This window comes from Alternaria ethzedia, assembly GCF_023757985.1.
Source record: "Alternaria ethzedia strain BMP 0044 chromosome Unknown scaffold_29, whole genome shotgun sequence".
In the NCBI taxonomy this organism is placed as follows: Eukaryota; Fungi; Ascomycota; class Dothideomycetes; order Pleosporales; family Pleosporaceae; genus Alternaria; species Alternaria ethzedia.
The window spans coordinates 5,474-31,516 of NW_026056222.1; the positions used below are offsets into that span (position 1 = coordinate 5,474).

A 26,043-nucleotide genomic window follows, 5' to 3' on the forward strand; every position below is an offset into this window, starting at 1 on the left:
GTCCGCGGCGCGTCGAATACGATCGCCAGTGGTCCTGGGAGTATATGGCCAGATCTACTTTGATTGTGAGGCTGAAGCACTAACGTAGCTCGGTTCCACCATCGACGGGTTGATATTGCGGTCGCAGGATCTACCGCCTGCAACCTGGGACCGACACACTGGCAGCTTCTAAGAATAGTCGTATCACCCGAAGACTATCCAACTGTTCCCTATACGAGCTCGGTATATTGCCTGCGTCTGGACTTACCGGTCCTTTCGACCGCCGTCTAATATCTCGCGTATTCATTGCTATTGACAGAAGCATGATAGCTATTCAGAAGCAAGAGCGTACTGTGATCTACACCACACAACAGTATACCGAAGCTGATGACCTTTGATACTGTGTAACTGGTACGTTCTTCACAGAAGGATCCGCGAGAATAAGTATCAGTCTCAGCCCCTGCGTAGCCTAACTACTACACGAGATGATTCCAGCTCTGCGTTCAGCTGCACGTGCAATATACTTCACGTATTACGGCAGCATTCCAAACCAATCTTCGCCTCCCGTGTTCGCGTACCCGGTATCCAGGCACGTCTTTCTCACCACCTTGCTCGGTCTTAACCAATCATCTAGCCTCCGATCTTACCTCTTGGCTGTCAGCTCCTTCCTTTCCGGATCTCGGCCTTTCAGATGGTCTTTCGACTTTACACCCGGATATGATACGATGAAGACGGGGTCAGAAGCTCTTGATCAGCGAGGTGAATGCCATATGGTATGACAGTATATGCAGGGTAAACAGCGGCCTTATCCATCTGCACCCTAATACCGGCGTTCTGGATGGTCAGTGGCAATTATGTCTCAATCTAAAGTATCACTAAAGCGAGATGTACTCCTTAGGGTTACTCAGAGGAAGTCTATAAGAGTCTGAATCCACGCACGATCGTTTCACTCATATCAAGTCGTCCGCTTTGTCACTCCATAGTTGTGCATCATCATCATCAAGCAAGATGAAAGCCTTCTCTTACTTCAGCTATGCTCTCTTGGCATGCATGCCCCTCACGGAAGCTCACCCAGGGATGGGCGATACCATGGCAGAGATGCGCCATCTCGCTGCCCGTGAAAAGCGACAAGCATCGAAAGAGCTCATCGGCGACCTGAAGACACTCGCAGACTCCAAGCTCACTGCCATCGGCAAAGACATCAAAGCGATCATTCTCGACCAGAAGTCTGCGGAGTCTGCTACCATTGATAACTCCATCCCTGCTGGCAACATCGGCAGTGCCGCCTGCAAAGCCGACATGTGCTGTCATTGGAAGTGGCTAGCGTACGAGATGACGGCCAAGTTCAACGGTACTTCCGGTCGCTGCAGCAAGTTTGCTCGTCAAGCTGTTCGTCTGGGCTTCCATGACGCAGGCGTATGGTCTAAGAGCAGCAGTTATGGCGGTGCAGACGGCAGTATTCTCCTCAGCGACGAGATGTCGCGTACAGATAACAACGGCTTATCTGCGATTGCCGACCAAACGAAGAAGTGGTACACCAAATACAACCAGTACGGAATGAGCATGGCGGACATCATCCAGTTTGGTGCCAACGTCGCCACTGTTGTATGTCCACTTGGACCCAGGGTCAGAACATTCATTGGGCGTAAGGACAATAGCAAAGCTGGGCCTACTGGTCTTCTCCCTGGAGAAAAGGACTCTGCGGATAAGCTCATCAAGCTTTTCCAAGACAAGACTATCGATGCACACGATCTAGTCGCGTTGGTCGGGGCGCACACTACATCGCAGCAACACTTTGTCGACACTAGCCGCGACGGCGACCCACAAGACTCTACTCCCGGTGTCTGGGACATGGCCTTCTACCCACAGACGACAAACCCTAATACACCTGTTCGTATCATCAAGTTTCAAAGCGACATCAACTTGAGCAAGGACTCGAGGACGAGCGCTTCTTGGGCGCAGTTTAGCGTTCGAGGTACTGCTCAGCCCCAATGGAATGCGGTATGACTCGCCAAATACCCGAGAAAAGGACCTAGCTAACACATTGATGCAGGACTACGCTAAAGCCTACACACGTTTGTCTCTTCTTGGCGTCAACAACATCAATGATCTCAAAGAATGCACCAAGGTTCTGCCGGCAGAGCGCCCTACATTTGTTAGTGAAGACCAGGTTTTGCTAGATAGGTGGCTCGCGGGCGAATTTGATCAGCTCAACAACTTGGTGGACGACGCTATCCAGCTGACTGGCGTGATCTCGTCAAAGGACAAGAAGGCTTGAGTATACTTGAGTGTTCAACTCCGTCAATAGCGACTTCTATAGTCGATGTAGTGTAGTAAATGCATGCCCTTACTTCTTTCATGTCTGTCTCTTATATGTATCCTTAGTCCCTGATTCGTCAAATTTTCCACGTTCACTGATGAAACTTTCCGTGAGTTTAAATGAGCCGCGCAGTCACCGCGTAAAGCTCGCCTATCAAAGACTAGCCGGCACACGCACACACTCACAGGCCATCGCGTTTCTTGCAAACAGACTTTTGACCTTTCCGTACCTTACTATCGAGTCATCATCATCTCTTTCCTCGATACCATTACCCAAATCATCTCCATTCTCGAAACCGATACCCACGTCAAGCTCATATAATGACATGCCTCCAATGCCTCAAGGACGCTCTCTTTCCCGATGGCCTCCCACCCTTCCTCGTCTGCAAGATCTTCGCGGACATCATCAACACACACAACATGGACCTCGAACCGAACAACATCTGCCACGCAGATCTCAGCGCAACCAACATCCTCCTATCACCTACGATGGAGCAGGAGTTGCCACAAGTACAGATTGTGCACCTCGAGGATGTTGCTGTGTGGGACGAGCAAGCCGTTGTCAAGCAGATGATGAATCTGCTTCAATATCTCACAAACGGCGAAGCACGCATCCCAGACGAATTCCGCACCACCAAGAAGGGCGACAAGCTCAAGGATAGTAAGGGAAGGAGTTTGAGGGATGGAGACAGATTGTACTCGTTCGTTGCGGGTTACGACCCACAGGGACAACTGTCGTGGAAAGACCTCAAGAGGAGGTGGAGGAATCTGGCGGATTGCTCGGCCAAGGAGCTATACGACAAGGGGAGGTCGGCGGACGTCAGGGAGGCGCTTTGGGATGGGGTGGTTGGGGATGAGGAGTAGGGGGAGGCGGTGGAGGACGGCGACATAGACGTCATTGTTGACGGAAGTCTGTAGATTAGTGGCGGCTGCAGAAGACATTGGCATGTATAGATAGGAATGAAAGTATGAAACCCGAGCGCGGTATACCTCAAGCCTGCCAACGACGTTAGGGAGCTGATCAATCATGTGGGCTGGTGTGCCGCAAGGTCATTACCACGACGCAATTGTATGATCGTGAGGACTACAACGTGTTTGTGGTAGCCGCAGATGACACCTTAAGCATACAAGTTTGCTCTGTGTAGATTGATATAAACCCCATCCTCGCCTGTTGTAGCATTGTATTGTACCCAGCTACCTCACCAATGGCTTCGCATTCACGTACAGATTCAGATCGCGTTCGCGAGATCACCATTCCGCAGAGCGCAAAAGAGGAATTCATTGCTCTCAGACATCTTGGATCAGGTCAAGAAGGCTATGTCGTTCTCGCTGTACATCGTTCTAGTCCGAAAACTCTGGCGTCATGCGTAGGTCTCAAATTTAATTCAGGCGAGAAGGTTACATCGATCAGGAAAAGCTTACTCGAGAAGCTCAAAGGAATGGAAGGCGATAGAGATCATCTAATCGCCGCTGTACATGGCTACCCGGACATGGATAGTCCCAACTGGCATGCTCTTGAATACATACCTGGACACAGCATCCAAGACCTGCTGAGAAACCACAAGATCTACAAAGTACACGGGCTACCGCCTTGTGTCATCTTCCACGTCTTTGCTGAACTCGTACGCGTCCAAAGGCACCTCAAAGAGCACGGGTACTGCCATATCGATCTGAAGGAAGGCGGCAACGTCATGCTAAGCAACAAAGATGACGACGTCTTCCCGACCGTAACACTCATCGACTTTGGGGGCATTTGGCCTTACAATCGACCCAAGGAGTTTGAGCACACCCTTTACTTAGCCAGGAAAATGTGGAAGGGAAACACGGAGATTGCTGAACACTGGCGACTAGAGCAGTTCGAAGAAGATCGGAAGCAAGCCAACGATCAGTGCAAAATGATCCATGATCGAGCAGCAGGCGAGATCAAAGAGACAGACACACTAGAAGACCTTTGGAAGGAATGTGGGAAAAGCTTCGAGGAGCTAAAGCAGAGCTTGACAGATAAGTCGGCACTCAAGGAGTTACGAGGAGCACTAGACGATAAGAAGATCACGGAACAAGATGTCGTGGAGGGCGAAGAGTTGCCTCTGGAAGAGGTTTGGGATGTGGGCATTGGAATGGAGTACATACCCAGGTAAACACGTGGAAGACGTCTTCAAAGGATGGCGACTGAGACTCATCGGAGTTCATCTGATCCCCATATGTTGTAGCGTTGGAATAGACCAACACTCGTTACCAACTTCTGTACACCTGCTCCATGCACGACAGATCTGCAACAGCTGGATGCGCCCGATTGACTGCCGACTAGTATGTGAAGAAACAACACGAGCAGATTTTCAGACTCGGCGTCATTCCCCGATACAGGATGTTTATCGCAAGACATTACGACGCACATACTCGCCGGAACCTTTCCTGCCGAGTATTCATATACTAGTTCTGAGCCGGCGGGCTACGCGACGTTCGATAGAGCGTGATTTCGGCTCTTACCGAGCTTCTGCGAGACTGTGCGGCTCATCGGCTCGAGTTCTCCCTCGGCCCCAGAATCATGCCTTGTGGATTAATGGCGTTCTCGTCATCGGTGATGTCGAATGTCGAGTACCTATGAGTCTGAGAAGTATAATTTGCACGATCGTCTCGTGTACGACCGGTATCGTGGGTGTGCAACACGAAGGCATTTGTTCCTTGGACGGCCGTCGTTCACGGGCACCTCCGTTGTTCGCCGCGAGTACTCGATCCGCTTACAAGATGCCGCCGATGTCACCTTGCCGAGGATCTTCGAGTACCACACAGATCCGGAGGCTCAGAGGCTATTGTTGTGATTCGTTCCGCTCCGGTCGCGAGATCCAGGGTTGCCGTCAGCTGTAGCAGCCGCTCCTAGCCTCTGTGCCACGGCGATGCGCGTAGACGGAGAAGGCGCCACGCTGTATTGGGAGATGTCAGACGAGTCTGGCGAAATGCTGTTGACTATGCATGCCTGTCGTAGGCGCTCGCGAAGTCCCGTCACCGCTGCTAGGGATGTCGTCGGCCCCGGGTTTTCTTTTGCCCTGCGGAGGTTTCCCAATCTGCGACTGGCGAACAGATCGTCTCTACCCTGATGACGCGCATCTGATGAAGCTGAGGAAGGTCGTATGGATAAGACGCAGCTTTGGGGGTGCCTCATGCAGCTCTGTGAGGGCGGTGGTGGTGTTGCTGGGCTGCTTGGGGAAGGCATCTCCAGCGCACGGACCAAATGAAGTTGGTTGCTTCAATTCTCTGCCCCTTCCTCAAGCCCGCAGACTACCCCAACCCAATCACCCCACCACATCGAGGCTATAGTCTCGGACTGGCTTCTGGTGATGACACATTCCTCCTCTTACGGCAGAGTAGCTCCGCTCGCCCCTAACGTGCCGCCGTAGCATAGGACACGACCGAGAGCTTGACCGAAGCCGCCGAATCCACGCCATGAACCGCCCCGTCCACCATCGCGAGAGAGACCAACAAGATACCGAAGAGGCCCTCGAGCTCGTCGAGATTCCTTCGGATGGCCTTGCGCTGTCGACGTGCGTTGTCCGGCGACGATGGCGCGGCTCCTTGATCCTCCGCCGGCGAGCATCCTACCCCGCCTCACCCGCGGCCTCCTACACAACGATTAGCATACCTGTCTGAAGTTAGAACGCATACCGGGCGCTGGAAACTTTGGGCACAGTGCATCGGACTGGGAGAATTCGGCAAACAATCGATTGCCGCTTGCTACATCCACCGTGCAGCCGGGCTTCCCACGAAGCATTGTGAGCCGCTAGGCTCGCACACCCATCACCTTGTCTCCGCCACGATACTGCAACGTCCACCTACCTCCGGGTCAGCACAGAGTCAATCGTGTCTCTCAACGGTCTCTTACCTTCCTCCCCATCTCGTATCGCCACCGCTTCAACCTCCATCCTATATCTTACAATCTCTCTTCGCCTCCCACCCAGTTCGGCTACCTAAGTTGCGTCAGCTTCTCCTCACACAATATGGACACGGAATACATACGCGTATGTGAACCAGGATGGAAAGAGGTTAGTGGCGTGCGTCCCGGCCTGTGTGGTTGAGTTGACAGACGGCGGCAGCTGGCCGACGCACATGGTGGTGCGACTGCTCTCCGGTCCATCTCCGAAGAGATGCTTGACAAGGGAGTACGGAGGCAGGTTCAAACTCCCGCAAAACAAGTGTTCGGCAGTCCGACCAGCGGCATGTCTTGCTCCGAAATCTGCTTTGAACAGACGACGGTGTCCTATGCAACGTCATTGCTGACATGCAATCCTCAGACACCATCTTCTTGCTACAGGCTCACGGCTTCGAGGCCGACGTCTCCTTCTCTGTGCCTCTTCGATATCCACCGCTTGCGGTCGAATTGAAAGCCGGGAGATAGGTGATAGATCGTTCGATTTCGTGCCTCTCCTACCTCGTCCGTCTCTTCGTTGCCCACACCCCCCATTTCCACTGCAGGCGACACGTAGCCGTTCTAGATCTGTCAAGCATCGTCGCACAATGCAAAAGTCAAGCTTCTGCGCGCTTCAGTCTAGGAGATACGGGCCTATGCATCTCTTTGGTAGTGTTGAGTGGTGTGGGTGGCATCGAGAAGTTCAGGGGACGAGAAGGTTCTGCCCGTAGTAGGTCGATGTGTTTTAAATGAGCTCCACGACAACGGTTTCCTGGATCCATCATGGCTCGCTTTCCGCACCCGATTTCGCTCCTCTTCAACCCCAGAGTCTGCGAGATATTGTCGCTATCGCGTTGTAGAAATGCGGACAAGGACGCATTCCACGACGAGAAACCTCAACGAAGTACGAACCGTACCCCAGGCGATCGTCGACCTTAGCTGCCCGGACTAATAGTCGGCGCTTCCGGGGACCCAGTCGACGACTATGATCCAAGTCAATCGAGCTCCAACATGCTCTCTGGGAAGGCGTGGCACAGACGTGTACCGGCTTTCAGATTGGGTTTTCGCAGCCTTGCGAATACCGATCGACAACGAGTTAAGCGTAGAAGCCCCAGGTCTGATGATGTCGCCCTAATATCCCCGGTTGGCATCTTGGAGGCCACTCGCATCGCCATGTATGAAGTTCCCGCCGCAGAGGCATTTAGAGCTCGTGAGTATTGCGTGCAGTGCACAGAGCGTAGAGCGTCTCGCCGTCGCCAACGAGGTAGCAGACATGGTAATGTGGCCTGGCTGTGAACGAGATTCCTGCAAGCCTCGAGTGATACGACAGCGAATATACCGAACTACTCTTGTGATGAGTTGGTCGTGCTACTGGCGCGTTGACTTGTAGTCGAACAATATGTGCCAGGTACCATAGGATGGTGCCCTAGCAGACGATAGCGATGACTGGTGCCAGATCACCCAAGATGGCCATGGCGCGGTAGCCTGTACCTGAGGAGGCTTTGAGAAGCCGCAAGTCAGCGACGTCATACCTTGTCTTGAGATAGCGAAGACATCTCTGCATACTGCCCGATGATGCCAGGGCATCTGGTCATTGCATCGAGCTGGGGGCTGTAAGTATTGCTCCTTGGTTCCTTTTTGTTTTCGTCCGCGGCGCTCGCCGCGACGGATGAAGACGGCAGGCCCCACCAGGGCAACTTCCGACATTGCCACATGCGCGTCAAACCTCCTTCCATCTCCTTCTCAACGATCCTCATCTTCTTGAACATCCATGACCATCAGTCACATCTTCCCATCTCTTTTCTTTGTTCCTGTCTAGTCTTCGGTATGCCTCCGGCACTTTTGCTTCTCAGATCTTTTGCCAGATGGTCCATTCATCGTCATTTCATCTCGCGTCTCGCAGACTATCAGGCAAGCAACCGCTGTCCCTTTCTCCGACATGAAAGACCCGGACTGCGGTTCGAGAAGAGCAAGGAGTTGGGAGCGGTTTGGTCGCAGGGCGCGATGAGCGTTCAGAGAAAGTCCCATCCTGGATGCAGACTGCGGCAGATTTGACCAGTCGCCGATACTGTGCCGCCTCAGGCCCGTCTTCGCAGCCGGTTGCGCTGCTGCAAGGAGCCTAGAGCAGGACTAATTCATGGCCGCCATTACGGCACCGCATTCAAGCTTGGCCAGGTGTGTATCGTACCCCGTCTGGTCGCCGTCTTATTGTCTTGTCCCCGTCTGACACGGCAATGAGATGAGGCGTCTTCAGTGCTTCCCTTCAAGACTGCCTATCGTGTCCATCCGCCATTGCCATTGAAGACCGACCAGCCAGCTGAGCCTTACGGAGGATGATTTGTTATGCGTCCACCCGCCAAATCGCACCAAAAGCTTTCACATTCGCAACCTGGGTTCCGCACGACGCTCTCGACTGCTGCCGAGTCTGCCATGTCTTGTTGTACCCTCGCATATCCGTACGCCAGAGACGTGTCTGGAATCCTCCTTGTATGCGTGAGAGGCGGCTGAGGCAAGCGATCGACGTTCGTTCGTATGCGAAGGGCGGCGCGTTCAAAGTTGTATGCCGGCCAAGGCGACAACGTTGTGATGCGGTCGTCAGCGGTGGAGGCCCCTGGCTACCTGTCAGTGTGTATTCAAGATAACGGCGCTGGGTGAGGCGGGCACAGAACTTCATACCATGTTGAGACCAGCATGAGCAAACATGCAGGCTGACTTGAGCGTGGTGTTCTTTATCCCGACGCATCCGGACCGATCGCCTGTTCTGCTGTCGCAAGGGTACTTGTGGTTCCGTCTTTCTCTGCGGGGAGCTCAGCGGCGGACGCAGGTCGGCGTTCGCGGCGCAACGGCTTCCAATGCGAACAGTCTCAGTCCTCGGCGGCCTGCTGTTACTAAGGCAAGAGGGTTCTCTTTGCCTGCTGTCGCTCCAGTCGCTATGTCGCAGAAACTGTAGTCTGTTGCCTCCTTTGTCCTTTCTGGGAGCCAGCGGCTTTACTCTGCGCACTGGGACAAGAAACAAGATCGAGACCTCCTGGACTGCTACGCTGCTTCGCAAGAATGAGGAGTTCGTGAGCTGTCCGAATGTGCCAGTCATGGCGGCCGCAGCATTCCCCAGAGGCGGCGCCGCCACCGCCACAGTCGCCTGCGGTTGTGTGCGTATGCATAGCCACTTGCCGACAGGGCGACAGCCATCAAGACCGCTTACCGGAGAGCGATGTGCGTCGAGTCGTTCCTCGTGTTCGTCGTGTTGGCGCGAATGTGTTCGGTGTTGAGGGTGCGGTGCCGCGGAGGTGATGCAGACGTGAACCAGCCGCAGCGGCAGGCCAGCGATGGCCTGGGGTGGCAGACTGAGTTGATGCGGCCCATCTCTGTCGCTGCCTCTAAAGAAGGAAGATGTCAGTTGTCAAGCAGCACAATGGGTCTGTTGAGATCTACCCCGCCGCCGACTCGGAGGCGTCAAAGCCGCGACTGAACGGTTCTCTCTCGATCCGCCACCCCCGCAGGAAGCAACAAGTAACACACCCAGGAGGGGATGAACTTACAGTGCTGCGATGAAAGACGGTTCATATATCGGTGCTGCCCTCGCGTGAGCGCTGGAGCGCAGACGGGGAAGTTGCTTCGTACCGCATGCCCTTCGTCGGCAGAGCGTCCTCAGGTGCAATTTTCGCTATCCTGGATTCTGTCAGACTCATCGCGACGTCGCCGCAAGCCATTCGGATGCTCATTTCGTCGTTTCGGGGTGATGTGGTTTGCGTCGTGGTGTTGGTTGCGGGGGTGGTGGCGGAGTCGTCGATGAAGTTGCGGACATAGAGCTGAGACCCCAACACCCTCGCCTCAAGTTGCGAACATCAAATCGACCGACTGCGTACAGCGCCTATGCCTGCCCTCGCTAGGCACGGAGACGCTCGGTACTGCAGCACAGCTGAGATCATACCAAAGTCTACATCGGGGGACGTCTCAGTGCGCTTGCTAAAGGCTATCCCTTGTCTCAGACTGGATGATGGCCGCAGCGCATCAATAATTGTGGCTGGCCAAGTCGACATCCGTAACACGTTGACAAGGCTGCACTCAGCCTGCAAGTAAAGATTGCACCGACCGCATGTGCCGCTAAGTCTAGAAGGCTGCGGTCACTGGAGCAAGTCAAGCTTGAGACATTCACGTATGATCATGATATGCTGTTGGATCTCCTTCCTTCCCAGCACAGAGTTCTGATGTCATTATCTGGCAGTACCAGTCTCGTTGGCTGCGTATCTACCCCAAAGTCGAGGCTCATCTATTGAGGGTACACGCATGTCTGCAGTCATGCTATACAAGCTACACTATGACGCATGTCGCTCGGCGGTGTCATTGAGTACTATTCGCATAGTCGTGCCATTGATGGAACAGAAGCTGGTGGATGGCACTGCAAAGTCCAGAGATTGCAGCCGATCATATGCTATCTACATGAAGTCAAAAGAAGCCACGAACAGCACACGATCATAAGTGCTGATCAGTCTCTTGTTCGTACATATTGCGCAAACGAATGGGGCTATGTACAAGCCTCGTCAATGCCCTTGAATGTGGTATCCTACGCTCAGTCAGGGGTTGGAAGATAACTAGCCAACACCAGCAACACGACCTTCTCGTCGGCTGATGGATAACGAAAGTCGAACAACCGACTCGCATTCGACGTTGCTGGGTGAAGGAGCGCGATGTCCTGCGCCCGCCCAATCACCCGCCCACCAACAGTGAAGCCACAAATCCAAAATTTTGAAGGCACACGAACCAACCAAGGTCCGTTGGATATAGAAATAAACTAAATCGTCGTTATTTCACTAACTAGTGGTCATAGGAAAGGATGTAGGTGCCGCGGGCACCGAACCTTTTGCTGGTTCCGAATTCATATCTTGTTTTTTTGCTCCCGCGTTCGACTCTTCCTGGAGGCAAACAATAAGTTAAAAGGCTCGCTTTTTGCCCGCCCCTTCACCTCGGTTCCGCGGTCTTTGTTGGGTGCAGAGGAATGTTTTCACCGCGTGTCACTGGCTTTGCGGACATTGCGGCTCACTTCCTTTTTGCTCCTCGAAGGGCCCGTAAACGGGACGCTACGAATTCGGGTCAGCATGTCATGTTGGACATGTCTCTCCCGACTTTGCTGGCTATATATTTGCAAATATCCGTCGTTATTCCACTAACTCGTGGCCTAGGAGAGATGTAGGTGCCCCCAATTAGGGGCACCGAACTCTTTGCCCCCGCGTTCAAATCCGCGCATGCTCGACATTAAGTCAGGTTTCTTGCCTTTTGCTCGCGGAGGCTAATTTAGAGCGCCTGGCTGCATTAATACATACATGCTATGCCGCCTGATACCGTAGCTTAATAGCACATAAGCAATTTGGCGTGTTCTAGATCTAGTATCAGAGATTCTCGACAGAGACATAGTAAGCATGCGGCACAGAGAGTCTTGCAGAACGGCAGCGAGAAGACTGTCAAGGTTGTTAGCACCACCAATAGCACAGAAGACGTGCCGCATGCAGTAGACAAAACGTGATACAGTCAAGCAGCTATAGTCGATAACAATCCTGGCAAGTATCGCAATAGCGGCAGCTAGCAATAAATAAATAGAAGCATGCTGTGTAAATCACAAGAAGGCAGGCCGTCCAAAGAACTTGCTAACTTCGAACGGCTGAGGTCAGTCAAGGGCTTAATGTCCGCTTTCAGCCGCGATACTCCACAAGAGTGTTATCTCCTAGATGCACAGGCCTGGATCGCGCGACGCGATCTGCCAATACTAGACTAGGCAATTCTGACACGATGTATAGAGGTTAAGATTCTACGAGATCACGGTGGGGCGAAATTGACCGATGTGGCGTTAGTACCACGCTAAGACCACTTCAACAAACCTCATCACAGCGGCGAGAAGCTCGATGACTGCGAATCGAAGACATCACGATTGAGACTATTGCATGAAAAGATGCAGGTTTCAAGAATCTGGGATCAATTTCCATGCCCTGACATGTTTCGACCGAGCCATTCTACCGGCTGCGACTGCAGGCCGTCATCCTTCGCTGTCCTTGCCTTCGACCACGTAAACACAACGTGAGAAGTCGTCCTCACACTTCCACGAACGAGGAACTCGATCTCTCAAGGCTCGCAGGAAACTCCTGTGGCCTGCGCCCATGCATCGATCAGCCACCGCCTGATACCTGTTGATATCTGCAGAGCTTCCCTCTTCTATGTCTTGAGTTCGAGTATAGTCGAGGAAATATAGCTGCTCAGCAACATCGAGAAGATCTGACCGAGCTTGAGTGGCCATTAACTCCAACATGGCTTCAAAGTCTGTAGGCGACATGTCGAAGAGCTCTGCGCGGCCACCGACATCCTCGACGACCTTGTGCATGGCGTTGTCCAATGTCCGAATGTATGCCTCCATTTCTAGAGCGCGAATTGGTGTACGTCCAACGTCCTTCTCCTCCTCCGATTGACATTCGTAGTAATGGTAGCCGAGGCTCGTGAAGGATAGTGGCTTGGATTCCGGGCTAAGGGTATGATAGACACCTGCGTCCCTGAGTCCCTGGTTACGGCCGTACTGAGCCGCTGTGGGGTCAAGGTACGTTCCGGTACCGTTCAACCGGGCGGGCTTCTCTGGGCGACAGAGGTTGTGTTCGTCGGTCGGTGTGATCCTGAACATAGAGTGCCAAGCGGCGACGGGTAGTGTGAGCATAGCCGTTTCCGAGCCTTCCTCCTGCCAGTATGTGACTTCTACCTCTTGGTCGGGCTCGACGTGATCGATATGGGCTTCGTGTACTTCTATCGAGGGGGTAAGACCTGAAGATGTTAGCCTTAGTTTGGGTCTCGCTGGATGTAAAGGCGGACACGAACCTTCAGTGAAGAAAGCCACTGTCGGGGCAAAGGCCTCCAGAACAAGGACACACTTGTTGTGTGACAGATAGGCATGCCTTGCCTTGAGGGAAAAGGATTGGTTCTCCAGTACTGATACCTTGCCTGGATGGCCTTCGATATTGCGCACTCCTATCCAGAGTGAACTTCCGCTCTCGTCGGCAACCTCATACATGACCGACAAGCGGTTCGTCGCGTCGCTGAATTCGAGAAACAGGCGGTTGATGATGCGGTCGACGCGATACAGATCCCGCTCCGCCCTCTTCTGGACGTGAGTGCGGACGCTGCGGTATCTGCCATCTTCGAAGCGGACAGGAACCCCTGGATGGTCTGCCATTGGGGCTTGCGGTTCGGGGTCCGTTTCGAGTGTGCGAGAGCGCATAGTATGACGCCGACCGGAAGGTGTTATGGGTGTCGCGGGGGTGAGAGATATCGCGCGATCTGGGAAGGGAATAGCGGGGTTTGTGTCCAAAATGTCGTTCAGAGGAGACGGTGCACGAGCGGAGCAAAAAGAAGGGTCCAGCTGTCTCACTTTCTCACTCCAGTCACTGTCACCGCCGACGACTTGTCCGCACAGAACCGATCCCCAAACAACGCCGACAATGTTCTCTTCCAGCGCACCTTCAACAGCCAGACTCACGATCGAGGAGGTCCTTAAAGTCTTCCTCATCGCATTCAACGCCGCCGTGGCCGCATTTCGCCCAATCTCTGTCACTTCTTTCGGCGTCAGCGACCTTGGCAACAACCATATACTGGTAACACTCGATCGCCAGAGCCACGGTCAAGTGCCCGTAGGGACCTCAGAAGCGCTCGAGATCTCTTACAAGAAGCTGAACCTGTGCGACACCTTCTGCACGATCTTCTACGACGAGGTCGAGACGCGACTACACTGTAAACTTCCTGATCGTAGCTTCGACGCCGGGCCCTAGTAATTAACCTCATTCCTACAGCATACGACGTCAACGTCGATTATGCCGTACTCGAGAATCCAAGGCCGACCCAAGTCCTCCACATCCGCAACGAAAAGATCTCGATGCGCCATTCGATCCTTGTCATCCGCAAGAAAGACGAATCCGAGATCATCTTTGATGGCACAGCAGAGCAATTCGGGTGGCCAGCGACGATCGCGATTATAAGCGGCGACAAATTTTGGCCTCATTACACCCATGATGGGCAATACAAACTCGACTTGTACCACAGAGATATGAGTCTGGAAGACCACAAAGAGTTTTGCCAGGGATATTGGCACAAAATCGGGATCAGCTTGCGCGAGATGCTGCAGAGCCTCGAATGGGCTAGGTTGGAGGGCATGGCGACTAGCGATCGAGAAGACTATGTTCGTGAGAAAGCGACGCAAAGGGCCCGGGATGCTGCTCAAGCTTGTTGGGGATAGAGAAGACACATATTCCTTGGCTAGCTGTCCCATCAGTTGCTTGCTGGCTTGTACGTAGGCAATCTGTACTCTGCAGAGGACAATACATGCCGGGTTTCAAGCTGCGGAAGCTCATCGTCAGCCTCAGAAGCTGTTCCATCTAGGTGATATCAGTGTACTGCGTGAATAGTATACGAGAACCGTTGTGTTGGGCGTGCATATGTTCAATCGTTGGGTACGCCAAGGCTGAAAGTCAACCAGAGAGACATCCCAACATTGCGCAGCTGGAATCACGCGAAATAATCTGCAGGATACTTGGACTCAGATGAACTTGTAGAGTCAATCGATAATGATTGCAAGCACGGGTCAATGAGTTGCGGTGTAATGATTTGATTGGTCTTTGCCCGCGCGCAAAGAAGCTACCTAAGAAAGTTGATGCCGCGTCACCTCGTGTCCCGACGCTCGCTCCAAAGACTCCATGACCTTTGCATGACCGGTACCCATGCAGGATTTAGCCAGGGATTTCCAGTGCGTGTTCCTGTCGAGATTACCCGGGATGTACTTGTTGTCGAGGTAGTTCACCAGGACGTCGAGCTCCGCCTTGACGGAGCTCAGAATATCATGCTCAAAAGCACCCCACTTGTCGTCATTGCTGCCCCTGATGACGTCCTTCCATGCGCAGGCAGTCATCTTCTGATGTACCCGATTGTTGACCGTTCGCACGATCGCTTCGGTTCGGAATTCTATGCGCAGGGTGCGGGAACGTGACGAACTGGCTTCGTTCTCGTGAACGCTGTTGAGGTGCTGGGAGTAATTGTATCCCAAAGAGAAGAACTTTATCGGCACTCTCACTTTCTTGTCTGGGTATGCAGGGTATCCCCTGACGGGGTATACGCCCGCGGGTCGTAGGTACTGGGGCGCTGAGGGGTCGATGTAGACGCCCTCTCCGTCGTCGTTGGGGGAGGTGATTTTGAACATCGTGTGTTTTTTGGCGATCCGCCTTCTCCCGCCGGTCGAGCTATTGATGCAGACGACGGGTCTGATCTCGTAGACCCCGTGTATCTCCACCTCTTCTACATCGATTGGAAGGCGTAGTTCTGCGTCATAGTTTGTTAGCGGTGAGAATCTCTTGCAAACAATCGAAATACCACTCACCCTCGACTAGCCAAGCCAAAAGACCCGCTAGGAGCTTGCACACGAAGACGCAGTAGTTGTGCGACTTGAGTGCTTTGAAGCTCTCGTCTGTCACGGACTTTCCTTCTCGAGCGAGAATTCCGGGACTGACATCCCACTTGGGGCGGAAGCGCAGATGTAGCTGGCCGCCCACTTCCCTCGCGCTCAGAAGCCTGTGCGGATCGACCGCTTCTGTGGTCATGGAGAATATGTTGACCATGAGCGCTGTTGTACGAGCGAAGCTCGGGTCTGGCTGCCGCGCTTGCTGGATGTTCATGTTGGCTTGGATTTGCTTGTCGCGTGCGGGTACGACGGGGAAGTTATCGATGAGGAGGCTTTTGGAGATAAAGTGCTCGGGATAGAGAGTAATTTTGGAGACGGGGTGAGGGCGGGGTGGGCGGCGCTCGTCAGTGGTGAAGCAGAGATATCGAGCCTGGTGTTTTGGTCTCGCGCTAGCCCCCCGACGCTCCTCCGCTGGACTGACAAACGCACCAACGACTATCTCTGCGCTCGCATTACTGCATCCTGGTCCAATATTGATAGCACATGAATACAGACTTCACGTCAGGAGGCACTTTAGGGGCGCCGTAAGCGTTCATCTGAATAGTCGAACGTGCAGGCTTTGAGGAGGTCAAAAGCGCTATCAAAGAGCATCGCCAGCTCAACAGTTACATGATGGTGCAGTTCAGGAGCGCAGATACAGCGCTGCCTACATTCATATCTTTACGTTGCTCCGTGCCTGCCTTCGTGTATGCGCAGAAGGAGACAGTGCTGACAGCCAACACTCTCCTCGGCTCGCAGTACTGAAACTATGCTCTCATACTACTCAAACAAGTCTCATTGCGAAGGGAATCATTATGCGAGCCCTAAAAGGAAGGCACGTCAGGAGAGGAGTTGCAAGATGTCCGCTTTGCTACGTCGCGTCACAAAGCTAGCAATGCTGGAGCAGATAGTCTGCATTCTAGGAATGTGCATGAAGCAAAAGTCGACGCTGAAAAGACACAACGCGCTCGTCGCGATCACATCTGGTTAATGTCGATTACTATCGCCAGCGAACAGCTGGGAGCTCTTTGTCGGCGCTTTACAGCAGCAGGACGGATGAATGTAGGGGAGATGCTGCAGGCCACAGATACCGTTGTAAGAATAGAGTAGAGGGCATCTCGTAAGCGCTCTGATTGAGCAGACGCGGAGTGATGCGCAGCAAAGGCAGTCAAGTACAACCTCGGGAGATGGTGTCAGCGAGCAAAAACGTTGGTATAGGACTTAGACAAACACCATGAGACTGCCTGAAAGTCCCGATAGAACTTGCAGGTGCTCTCTTGGGTGGTATACAAGCAGATCTAGCCAATGTTGTGATGGGGAACGCGTCATTCTCCGCACTGTCACCTAGCCAATCTCCGCACCCCCGCCGCACTTGGTCCAGGAAAACACAGAACCAAAAAGAACAGTTTGTCTTCACCAGTTTGCTACTCAAGAGAATCGAATTAGCAAAAAAACCTGTATTCATAACTTTATAGTGCCTGGACACTGTCGTGTGGAAGACCTGGATATGTTAGCGGGGTTCTCAAGAGTAAACAGCAACTATCTACCTGCACCATCCAAGTGGATGGTGGGCCACAACTATACAAAGTACACATCCTTGCCCCGGATGGTGAAATGTAGATCCATTAGTTGTATTATATACTCAAGTGGTATCTGTGGGTATAGTGGGGCAGAACATCCTGTGGCCAGTCTCGCGGGGGTGAAGGACTGGCCAGAGCGGGCACAAACATTGAGCTCGTGCCCCTTCTGAGTCCCCCACGCGCTTGGTAAGTCCCGTCACTTGTTTTGATGAGGCTGCGATGGTCGTGACACCGGCTACTGGTGTTTGACGCGTCACTGAGGATGGCTTCCAGCTTGTCAGCGCTTTTTGACCTGACGATGGCTTTGACTTCATCAATGAGCCTTTCCCGCGCTTGAGCATGCTCTGAGCGATCTCCGCGTCTACAGTATATGCTCCAGGTGCCGTAATATGGTCTAGTCAGCTCCACGAGTTTATGCGCCAGCCTTGATGTTCACATCACGTCACTCCATGAGGCCGGGTTTCATCTGCAATCTCTGTCCTTGCGGCATGTTGAAATCACAAACACGATTTATATCCGTGCCACTTTTCCAGCAGATCTGAGCCAGTGGTCTCACGGCATCTATAAAAATGCTCAGTCTGCCTGCCTGTCGCGCAGCTTGATGCTGGTGACGTTGTGTAACATTCACGTCGTCAATCATCATGTCGAGCTTGGAGGAGACATCATGATATGTGCAGTGCTGTATTGATCTGCTGAGCGATTGTATGATGCCACCTCTACTACCGGAGACAGCGCGCAGGCTGATCTCCTTGCGCTGGTCTAACTGCCCCTTGCCCTACGCGCCGGCCTCCTTCCTACTTGGCTTCCTTCGAAGTGTCGCCCTGGCTATCGTTCCGTATCCTTCGCGTCGATGAGGGTATTATGGGAAGTCGCGATCGGAAGGTAGGCGTGGCTCTCGGCCAAAGATGACCGAGTTAGTAGTGATCATGTAGAGAATGTAGCGATCTTTCTTCGTGTTTCTCCACACGAGGCCGAGGCGTGAGTAGAGAACAAAAGACTGAGCGACGACGAAGACGAGCCATGAGAGATAGATGAAGACGATGGCCGAGTAAGAGGTATAGCAGTCATGTTGTCCGCGCGGTGGACCTTCAGTCAAAAGGGATGAGGCGCCTGCGTTCTGTTAATTCGTTGTTTTCCAGATCGAGGCAACTCGCGTACCAACATAGTCTCCCTGGGCCTTCATACCGGGGTCTTCTTCTGGCGGGAGGCATGCATGTATGAGCCAGGCTTGCCATAGCCCTTGTAATCTACCACGCTGTTGGAGTGCCACCTGCCCCTCATGGCCTCACGAAGATCTTCGAACGCCTGAGCCCATCCAAGTATTCCAGACCTCTGCTGGTACAGTCCCATGCTGCGCGCTATCGTATCGTCCATTTCCTTCTCGGTGACCTTGGCGCCAGCAACGGCCAGGAGCGTCTCCACAGTGCCTGCCTTCTGGAAGACCAGGGCAAGGAGGAGAAGGGGGCTGTCGTCTTCGAACAGATGTGGCGCGTTGATGAGCATCCAGCGGTGCAAGTAGAAGTACCTGAACGAGATCTCCGTGGCGGGCCCAGTCAGGAGCATGTCCGCGTCGGCGCTCGCGTCAGCCTTGTTGGCTTCGTTGAAGGGATAGTCGTGCATGCAGGCGGCCACGCTCGAGACATGGGTTCCGCTGCCCTTCTTAGTGTGGGGAGATGCTCTGATGCGAACGCGACAGAGTGGATGCTGGCCCTTTGGCTTGATCCGACATGCCTCCTCGATGGCTGCAAGAGCGGTGGGCCATTCTTTATCCGCCGCCAATGTCTTCGTCTTCGTATAGTAGTTCTCTGGAAGAGACCTAGATCTGTGTGTTAGCTGGTTCATTGATGATTTGAGCTTCTGGTGAACTGACTTGAGCTTCGCCATTGGGTCTCCGCCGTAGTGGTTGGCGCAGTCAGTCAGTATTGTCTCCAAGACCTGCTTCTGGGTGACGATGGCCGCCATGTTGTTTGTGAAGAAAGAACTTGACTGGACTTTTAAAAGATGACGGGTCAGTCCGAAAGTCTGGCCAAAATTGTAAGTAGACAGGCTACTCTGGGACTATGCGCGTCCCCGTTTGCGCGCTAGTTGTGGCACTCGGACGCCCACACCGGGAGCAGATGTGAAGGCAACTCTCACTACCCTCTCCATCTTCTGCTACCAATCCGATACTTTCCCCCCACAATCATGGCCACTGAGTCTCCTCAAGCCGGCGTGCGCGTCGCAGCTACCCTTCCAGCCCTTTCTCTTCGCAAGATCCTTCTCGTGCATCTTATCATATTCCAAGAGGCGCTATTTGGCTGCCATGTCTTCGGAATCAGGATATCATGGCTAAACCGAACGTCACGACCCGGCGTTCCGGAAGCGCTCTTCGACTACGATCGATCGGAATCTGGGAGCCCGGATCCAACACGACTGAGCCCGGGCAGTGAATATCGCGCAGTGGTCTTCAAGCACTATTGCGAGACATTTTGCATCATGATGAAGCCTTTCGTAACCCGGCACCTCTGTGGTAAGGAACAAGGCCCGTTGGACAGTATGCGCGCTTGAAAAGTGACTGACAGCGAGCAGAGCTTCTCGACATCGGCCACACGGTTACTTGGATCAATTTCATAGCCAAACCGCATTTCCGCATACTCACAGATTGGGCAGAGATGGATGAATTGATATCCCACTCTTGTCTATTGATATCCGATGGTAACGATGGGAACTATGTCTTCGATGGCACTGCCGATCAATATGGACGAGACTGGAAGACACATTGGTTCATGGCACGGGAGGAGCTTGTTGCAAACTTTCTGGATCCCAAGTACTCGGACCTGAGGGACATTTGGACGACGGACGAACAGGGGGAGGTCGCCAAGTGCGAAAGGCTTGAGGGAAAGGATTGCAGCCACGGATACTGGGCGGTCGGATACTGGGTAGTCGCGCGCAGGCGTATGGAGCAGATATTCCAGGAGCTGAACTGGGCATCTCTCCGTGGGCTGTCGGACGACGATGTAGAGGAACGTATCCGTTCCCTGAGCATGGCCAAGTTTGAGGGGGCATTCGAGGAAGCGCAGTTGGATTAGACAAGCCTTCCTTACATTGTCCTCGATCCGCCGACAACTTGGTTACAGTACATAATACAGTAAACTTCTCGTGCATCTTGGTAATCGTAAATCGTCAGTGAAGGTGCTCCAGAACTGACAGGGATGCACCGACGTACCTTTAGCGCTAAAATCCAAGGACAAATTGTGGCTGCCCCTCCGTACCCTCACTGCCTCCAGGACACCAAAACACTCGAGCAGAAGCCGTCCTCCTGCTCACATCTCCATCATGGCACCGGCCAATCCCACCACCACCGCACCACCTCTGTCCCTGGAAGAGGTCCTGCACGTTTACCTACGTTGTTTCGACGCCGCCGCTGACGCCGCGCCACGAGCCTCAGCCGCATACGCACGGGCGTATAAAACCAATTCCGTGCCATTCAAAGTCTGGCAAGTTTGGTCGACCGAAGACCTAAAGACCGACCCGCCCAAAAAGCTTGAACGCTTCTCCTTCCTGCCGCCGGGGCTCAACGAAGCACTCGCGCGGCAAAACATGTGCGACTGGTTTTGCATGGTCCTCGAGCAGGAGGTGGACAAGAAGGTCGGGGAATTGTTCCGTGGGCGCGCAGAATGGTTGAGATGTTGGCCGAGGGTCAACTTCATGACGTCTTGGCGCAGTCTGAGGCATAAGCCCGTCGCGGTGCTAATGCACTCGGTCCTGCGAGTTACGACAGAAGACGGCCAGATGGTGGTCATGGACGGTACCCTGGGGCAATTTCGTTGGGCGCAGTCGACTTGGCTCCAAACATGGACACAGTGGTGCGCCAAACGCCTAGACACTACCAAGGGGGACAATGGCTGGCATTTCGTTTCGAGCGAAGCGAAGCAGGAGGTATGTGAGTACTCTGTGGATGTAGCAGATGGTTACTGGGCTACTATCTTCTGGAGGCTGAGGGAGTTGTTCCAAGAGCTGGACTGGATGGAGTTGAGGAGAAGAGAGAAGGATCAGCGTATCGAGTACGTCGAAGAGCTGGCCCGAGCAAAGTTTGCTGATCTTCTCGTAAAGGCATTCGATGTCTGATTAAAGCAAGGACTGAGATGAGGACCGAGAGGAATAGATAGACATTCAACTTCGAAAACGATGAGAAATCACTGAAAGGATACACATATGCACAATACCTGAACTATACAACCCAAGAAGGCGCTGCCCCTACCTCGTTACGCCGTTGGTGCCCACTTGCTCTTTGTTCTAATCCTCGCCCCGAAGATGTAGAACAGAATGGGTACAGGGAGGAATACCACACAGATGAACGCCAGAAGGCTGGTCGCCCATGGTACACCGAGCTTGGTGTACATTGCATGTGTAAACAGTGGAAAGAAAGCGCCCGCGAACGAGCGGATGAAGGTGTTGACCGCGATGGCGCTGTTGGAATAGAAGCCATAGCAGTCGATGAGGTAGCTCATTCCCTGCCAGAAAGGCACCATGCAACCAAATCCAAGAAGGGCGACGGAGAGCACCTGCGGTACCCACGAGATATTTGGATTGCTAGTCCAGGCAAACCAGAATAGACCGACAGGAAGTGCGATGGCTCCGAGTATCATGGGCGGCAGGCGTTCCTCCGGGATGACCTTGCCGTGTTTATGAAATGCGCGCGTAAATCCAGTTGCTGAACTGTAAGCAATACAGCCAGCGCCCATCAGAATGCCAACTACAAAGGCGCCGAACGGGAGCTGAGAGACCCCTAGAGACCAGCCACGTTCCTCATAGAATGACACGGGAAACTATCGATTGTCAGACCCTCGTAGCAAGAAAGGCATGGATGTAGACTCACAGCTTCGAAAAGCAGATAGACAATGCCGTACAAGAAGCTCATGTAAGCTGTCACCAGCGCCAAGATGGGTTCCTGGAAGAACATGATGAAGGGCCGTAAGAGGTAAACGTTCAGCACTTTGTCGAGAGTCAACTTGTTCTCGTCTGCCGCAGCGTGATATTCGCTGTTGCCCGTGTCCTTTCGTAACTTTGCAGCTCGCAACTGCAGAATCCTGGCTGCAGAAGTCTCTGGTATGACGAGGAAGCCAATAACGCCGAACAGGCCGGCCATGATGAGAGTGATCCAGGATGTCCAGCGCCAGCCAAGATGCGACTCGGCGATGAAGCCACCAGCAATGGGTCCTGCTACTGGACCAGCGAATCCACCAGCGGCAAAAACACAGATAGCATACGACCTGGGGATAGGATCCCACAAGTCTGCAAGAGCTCCACCCACGACTGCGAGGGGTGCAGAGGCGAAGAGGCCGCCAAGAAAGCGGCCTACGCATATCGTCGTTATATTTTGGGCAAGAGCGACTGGGATCTGGAAGATAGCGAAGAGTGCGAAGCCGAACATGAGGGGAATCTTGCGACCTAGAACCTCTGACATTGGCCCGAAGGCAATCGGTCCAAATACGAATCCCTACACCTTTCATATTAGATATTGGAACTCTGGCTGCCGAGTAGGGCCTCAACGTACCAGGACGAACAACGCTACTCCGAGAGTTGCTGTGACCTTTTCGACCTGAAACTTCTCTTGGACAATCCCGATGTTGACACTGAAAATAGAACTGGCAAATGTGACCGTGAAAACCATGAGGCCCATGGAAACTGTGATACACCATCTTCGTTTGGGCGTCCAGTTCTTCGGGTTGCCGGGGTCTTTGGGTCCATCGAACTCCACGAAAAAGCGATCTGCTTGTTCTTGTGGCATAGTGCTGTCTAAGCCCTTCTCCAGGCCATGTAAGGCGTCTTCTTCGCTCTTTCTGGAACTGTCCTCTGTTACATCCAGTGTCTGCTCTGGGGACGTCCGAGGCTGTGCTGACGGTGGTGTAGACCGGGGGTCTATGCTGTGGTCTGTCGTCATGCTGGAAGAAGCTATTAGGTCGGTGATACCCAGGCTTGGCTACTGCGACGGGGAATGGACTATTTGTAGGATTCTACATGTCGGACCTGTGGATATGTCATTATTCCCGGGGTCTGGGCGGATTTAACGATAAGGAAGCAACGAGCTTCTGCAGCCGCCCCTTGACCCACCTTCAGCGCCGGGCCATCTACGCGAAGGGCGACTTGGCGTTTTACTGACGGTCTGGTCATGTCGCGCCATGGTGAGGCTCCGCAGCTGGATTGTTTGAACGCGCCTTCACGCGGAGGAAGGATGGCGAGGAGAAAGGGGAGATGCTGCGTCATCGATTTGTTGGGGATGATGGCGGCACTTTCCCTGAATCGACAAGCGCGAGCCATGGATGCGGCTACTTTTCCGGGCGGCCCACCAACTCTGATCCGACCTCATCTCAGTCAGCCCTTCTGTACAACGCGACCTGTTGCCACGCCCTTATTTCTTTGTTTTCTCGCACATAGCGCATATCGCGCTCGCGCTCTCGGCATCAATTCGACGCGAGCCCGTAGGTCACAACGACGCCTCGCACATCAGGGGCTCTGGCAGTACGGTGTCGCGCCAAAATTTGAAGATGACGGTCCGCGTTTGATACTAGATGTTCACATCCAGCAGCCTTTTACTGTCTGCACATTGGCCCTGTTCTACTCAAATTTCTCTAGGTCTTCTCCTACTACCACGCGAGGGGCGCGGCGCACTCATGAAAGCGTTCACCGAGGATGATACTGCGAGCGATTGCGTGCCTGCCCATCAGCCCCACGCACGCCTACCGCGATATCACCGTACTGTTGCGACATCCCGAACGCGCCTTCCTCGCCCCAGAACACTCAGTATCTCGGTCGTCCTTCGTCTTTTCGCATACCAGTCTAGCTTCACAAACGCTGGCACACCAAAGTGGAGTATCAGGGGCAAAGACAATGCTAGAGCAGCACGCTGGACGACGATTTAGAACGACGAGGAGAATAGATAATGCCAATACGCGGCCCGCCGAATGAGCTTATGAGAAGGATAAACGCGCAGGCCCAGAAGTTCTCGTTCAAGTCCTCAGCTTGTACGCGACGAGTAGGAAGCAGGCATGTCACCCAGACGGAGTTCGGTCACCACTGCATTATCTATCCTTACTGTCGACCTTATCTTGAGAGTCCATCCCAGTCACGCTGTCGTCACCTCTGATACCACCAGCCAAGAAGGTTCCTTCCGTTACCCTCTCAGTCCTCCTCGATTCTCTTGTCCAGACTAGGTGCGCTTCCATGAATGTCCGATGAGTTATGCAGTATCGAGATCATTGTCCGCAGATCGAGACCCCGTAGTCTTCCTTCCCGGTTCTATCTCCGTGCCAGAGATGTTTCCATCGGACCACTGGTCGGCGTCTTCTTCGAGCCACTCAGGATTCACATCACCCCGATGGATTCCTTGCTTCAGCCTTTTCCATGCTATGTACACATCAGAGTCCTCTACGAGTGTTAATTCCTCTTTGGACGATTCCTTAAGCTGATGAAGAAGCTTCTGGCAAGAACGCTCATACCATCCGCTCTCAACCTTGATATCGGCTGATTTGAGACAACGCCCGATGAACTCTTCTGTCCCGATAGTGAGTACGAGAAGCAACACCCAACTGTCGTTGCACAGCGTGTGTGGTGCTTCAGACACTATCAATGAAACGATTTCTTCCCGGTCTTGCTGAGGGGTATTGAGCAGACTCTTAATGTTCATGTCTGTCAGTTGTTTCCACTGGACTTCGAACGTTTTCGTCGGGTTTATCGTAGGACGTCGTTCGTGTGCTTCCGATGGACAGAAATCCCTGTGCCAGGGCTCAAGCTCGTTCCTTGGTTCTGAGACAGGAGAGAGTGGATCGATGTCTTGCACAAAGCGCAGCAGGATGCCGATGTATTCCATCGGGTAAGTACTGGCAAAACCGACTGTGTCAAGTACTATGTACGGTGTTCGTAGGCCATGGCCTTGAGCCATGTCATAGTGCTTCTTCTCGTAAAAGCTGTACGCTTTCTCATGCTTGGCTGACAACCAGCTCGATCGTCTTGCTGCTCGCACCAAAATAGCCTCAAGTATCCGTCTTTCCAACCTCTTGATGTGCACAGCACTGGAGGGGTTCGATGTCGCTTCCTGAGGCGCACTAGATGCTGAGCTCTTGCTCTTTTTCGTCTCAGAGGATTGAGCCTTAGCAGCGCCTGGGGTCTTCTCTTCCTCGGTGTTCTGTTCTTTGCGAGTAAGAGATGTGTAGTATCGAACTTCTCTTATCTCTGTCCAGTTCCGATCGACGACACCGAGGTCAGCGTGCAGCGGATTCACCTTTGCCGAATCGACCCGAATCAGGAACAAGTCGTAAGCATGCAGGCTATTCTGAACATCCAGATTCTGGCCTTTCATGGATGCTACATTAGTTTGCTTCTTCCACGTATCCTTCGCGTCTTTGGCGACACGCTGAGGCCAGAACCACTTCTCCGTCCCTTCTAGCAAGTAAAGGTAATTTCTCTTTAGGCCCAATCGCCTGACAGCTATGATTTTCTCGTTCATGACTGGACCTGGGAGATCGTCGGGTGCCTCCTGGAGCCAGAGCTCGGCCATATCGTCCGGGACTATGATCGTGTCTGAGGTTGGGTAAGCAGTGCTCTCGATGGTAGCTATCGTGGATGTCTCAGCCTGAGGCTGCGGTTCGTCCTTCTGCACGGCAGCAGTTGTTGGCTTTGATCGATCTTTCGACATGCTGTGTTTGGGATGATGATTGTGCGATCAAAGCAGGTAACGAGACGTTGATAACAGGCATAGCACACCTGCCCTCTTATACCAACGCCTGTTATACCAGCAATCATGTCACCATCACCAGTGTGGATTGTTG

The 26,043-nt window shown here is 53.2% G+C and overlaps 11 protein-coding genes across 11 annotated transcripts; 6 read left to right on the forward strand and 5 right to left on the reverse strand.

The window, feature by feature from the left end:
- Positions 1 to 1,056: 1,056 nt before the first annotated feature.
- On the forward strand, positions 1,057 to 2,257 carry J4E87_008739 (uncharacterized protein; the record flags this gene model as incomplete). The annotated part of the gene is made up of 2 exons (XM_049380323.1): positions 1,057 to 1,980; positions 2,033 to 2,257. The coding sequence occupies 2 exons, from the start codon at positions 1,057 to 1,059 to the stop codon at positions 2,255 to 2,257; spliced, it is 1,149 nt and encodes a 382-aa protein (XP_049229820.1).
- A 362-nt stretch (positions 2,258 to 2,619) lies between these two features.
- Positions 2,620 to 3,162, forward strand: J4E87_008740 (uncharacterized protein; the record flags this gene model as incomplete). Its single annotated transcript, XM_049380324.1, has 1 exon — positions 2,620 to 3,162. One exon carries the CDS (start codon positions 2,620 to 2,622, stop codon positions 3,160 to 3,162), a length of 543 nt encoding a protein of 180 aa, XP_049229821.1.
- A 341-nt stretch (positions 3,163 to 3,503) lies between these two features.
- On the forward strand, positions 3,504 to 4,436 carry J4E87_008741 (uncharacterized protein; the record flags this gene model as incomplete). The annotated part of the gene is made up of 1 exon (XM_049380325.1): positions 3,504 to 4,436. One exon carries the CDS (start codon positions 3,504 to 3,506, stop codon positions 4,434 to 4,436), a length of 933 nt encoding a protein of 310 aa, XP_049229822.1.
- A 7,791-nt stretch (positions 4,437 to 12,227) lies between these two features.
- On the reverse strand, positions 12,228 to 13,451 carry J4E87_008742 (uncharacterized protein; the record flags this gene model as incomplete). The annotated part of the gene is made up of 2 exons (XM_049380326.1): positions 12,228 to 12,997; positions 13,052 to 13,451. 2 exons carry the CDS (start codon positions 13,449 to 13,451, stop codon positions 12,228 to 12,230), a joined length of 1,170 nt encoding a protein of 389 aa, XP_049229823.1.
- A 220-nt stretch (positions 13,452 to 13,671) lies between these two features.
- J4E87_008743 (uncharacterized protein) lies at positions 13,672 to 14,462 on the forward strand (the record flags this gene model as incomplete). The annotated part of the gene is made up of 2 exons (XM_049380327.1): positions 13,672 to 13,960; positions 14,020 to 14,462. 2 exons carry the CDS (start codon positions 13,672 to 13,674, stop codon positions 14,460 to 14,462), a joined length of 732 nt encoding a protein of 243 aa, XP_049229824.1.
- Positions 14,463 to 14,864: 402 nt separating this feature from the next.
- On the reverse strand, positions 14,865 to 15,891 carry J4E87_008744 (uncharacterized protein; the record flags this gene model as incomplete). Its single annotated transcript, XM_049380328.1, has 2 exons — positions 14,865 to 15,538; positions 15,597 to 15,891. 2 exons carry the CDS (start codon positions 15,889 to 15,891, stop codon positions 14,865 to 14,867), a joined length of 969 nt encoding a protein of 322 aa, XP_049229825.1.
- A 2,524-nt stretch (positions 15,892 to 18,415) lies between these two features.
- Positions 18,416 to 19,198, reverse strand: J4E87_008745 (uncharacterized protein; the record flags this gene model as incomplete). The annotated part of the gene is made up of 2 exons (XM_049380329.1): positions 18,416 to 19,052; positions 19,107 to 19,198. 2 exons carry the CDS (start codon positions 19,196 to 19,198, stop codon positions 18,416 to 18,418), a joined length of 729 nt encoding a protein of 242 aa, XP_049229826.1.
- A 222-nt stretch (positions 19,199 to 19,420) lies between these two features.
- On the forward strand, positions 19,421 to 20,304 carry J4E87_008746 (uncharacterized protein; the record flags this gene model as incomplete). The annotated part of the gene is made up of 2 exons (XM_049380330.1): positions 19,421 to 19,745; positions 19,805 to 20,304. 2 exons carry the CDS (start codon positions 19,421 to 19,423, stop codon positions 20,302 to 20,304), a joined length of 825 nt encoding a protein of 274 aa, XP_049229827.1.
- A 247-nt stretch (positions 20,305 to 20,551) lies between these two features.
- On the forward strand, positions 20,552 to 21,343 carry J4E87_008747 (uncharacterized protein; the record flags this gene model as incomplete). Its single annotated transcript, XM_049380331.1, has 1 exon — positions 20,552 to 21,343. One exon carries the CDS (start codon positions 20,552 to 20,554, stop codon positions 21,341 to 21,343), a length of 792 nt encoding a protein of 263 aa, XP_049229828.1.
- A 137-nt stretch (positions 21,344 to 21,480) lies between these two features.
- J4E87_008748 (uncharacterized protein) lies at positions 21,481 to 23,159 on the reverse strand (the record flags this gene model as incomplete). Its single annotated transcript, XM_049380332.1, has 3 exons — positions 21,481 to 22,044; positions 22,095 to 22,715; positions 22,773 to 23,159. 3 exons carry the CDS (start codon positions 23,157 to 23,159, stop codon positions 21,481 to 21,483), a joined length of 1,572 nt encoding a protein of 523 aa, XP_049229829.1.
- A 1,296-nt stretch (positions 23,160 to 24,455) lies between these two features.
- J4E87_008749 (uncharacterized protein) lies at positions 24,456 to 25,910 on the reverse strand (the record flags this gene model as incomplete). Its single annotated transcript, XM_049380333.1, has 1 exon — positions 24,456 to 25,910. The coding sequence occupies one exon, from the start codon at positions 25,908 to 25,910 to the stop codon at positions 24,456 to 24,458; it is 1,455 nt and encodes a 484-aa protein (XP_049229830.1).
- Positions 25,911 to 26,043: the final 133 nt, after the last annotated feature.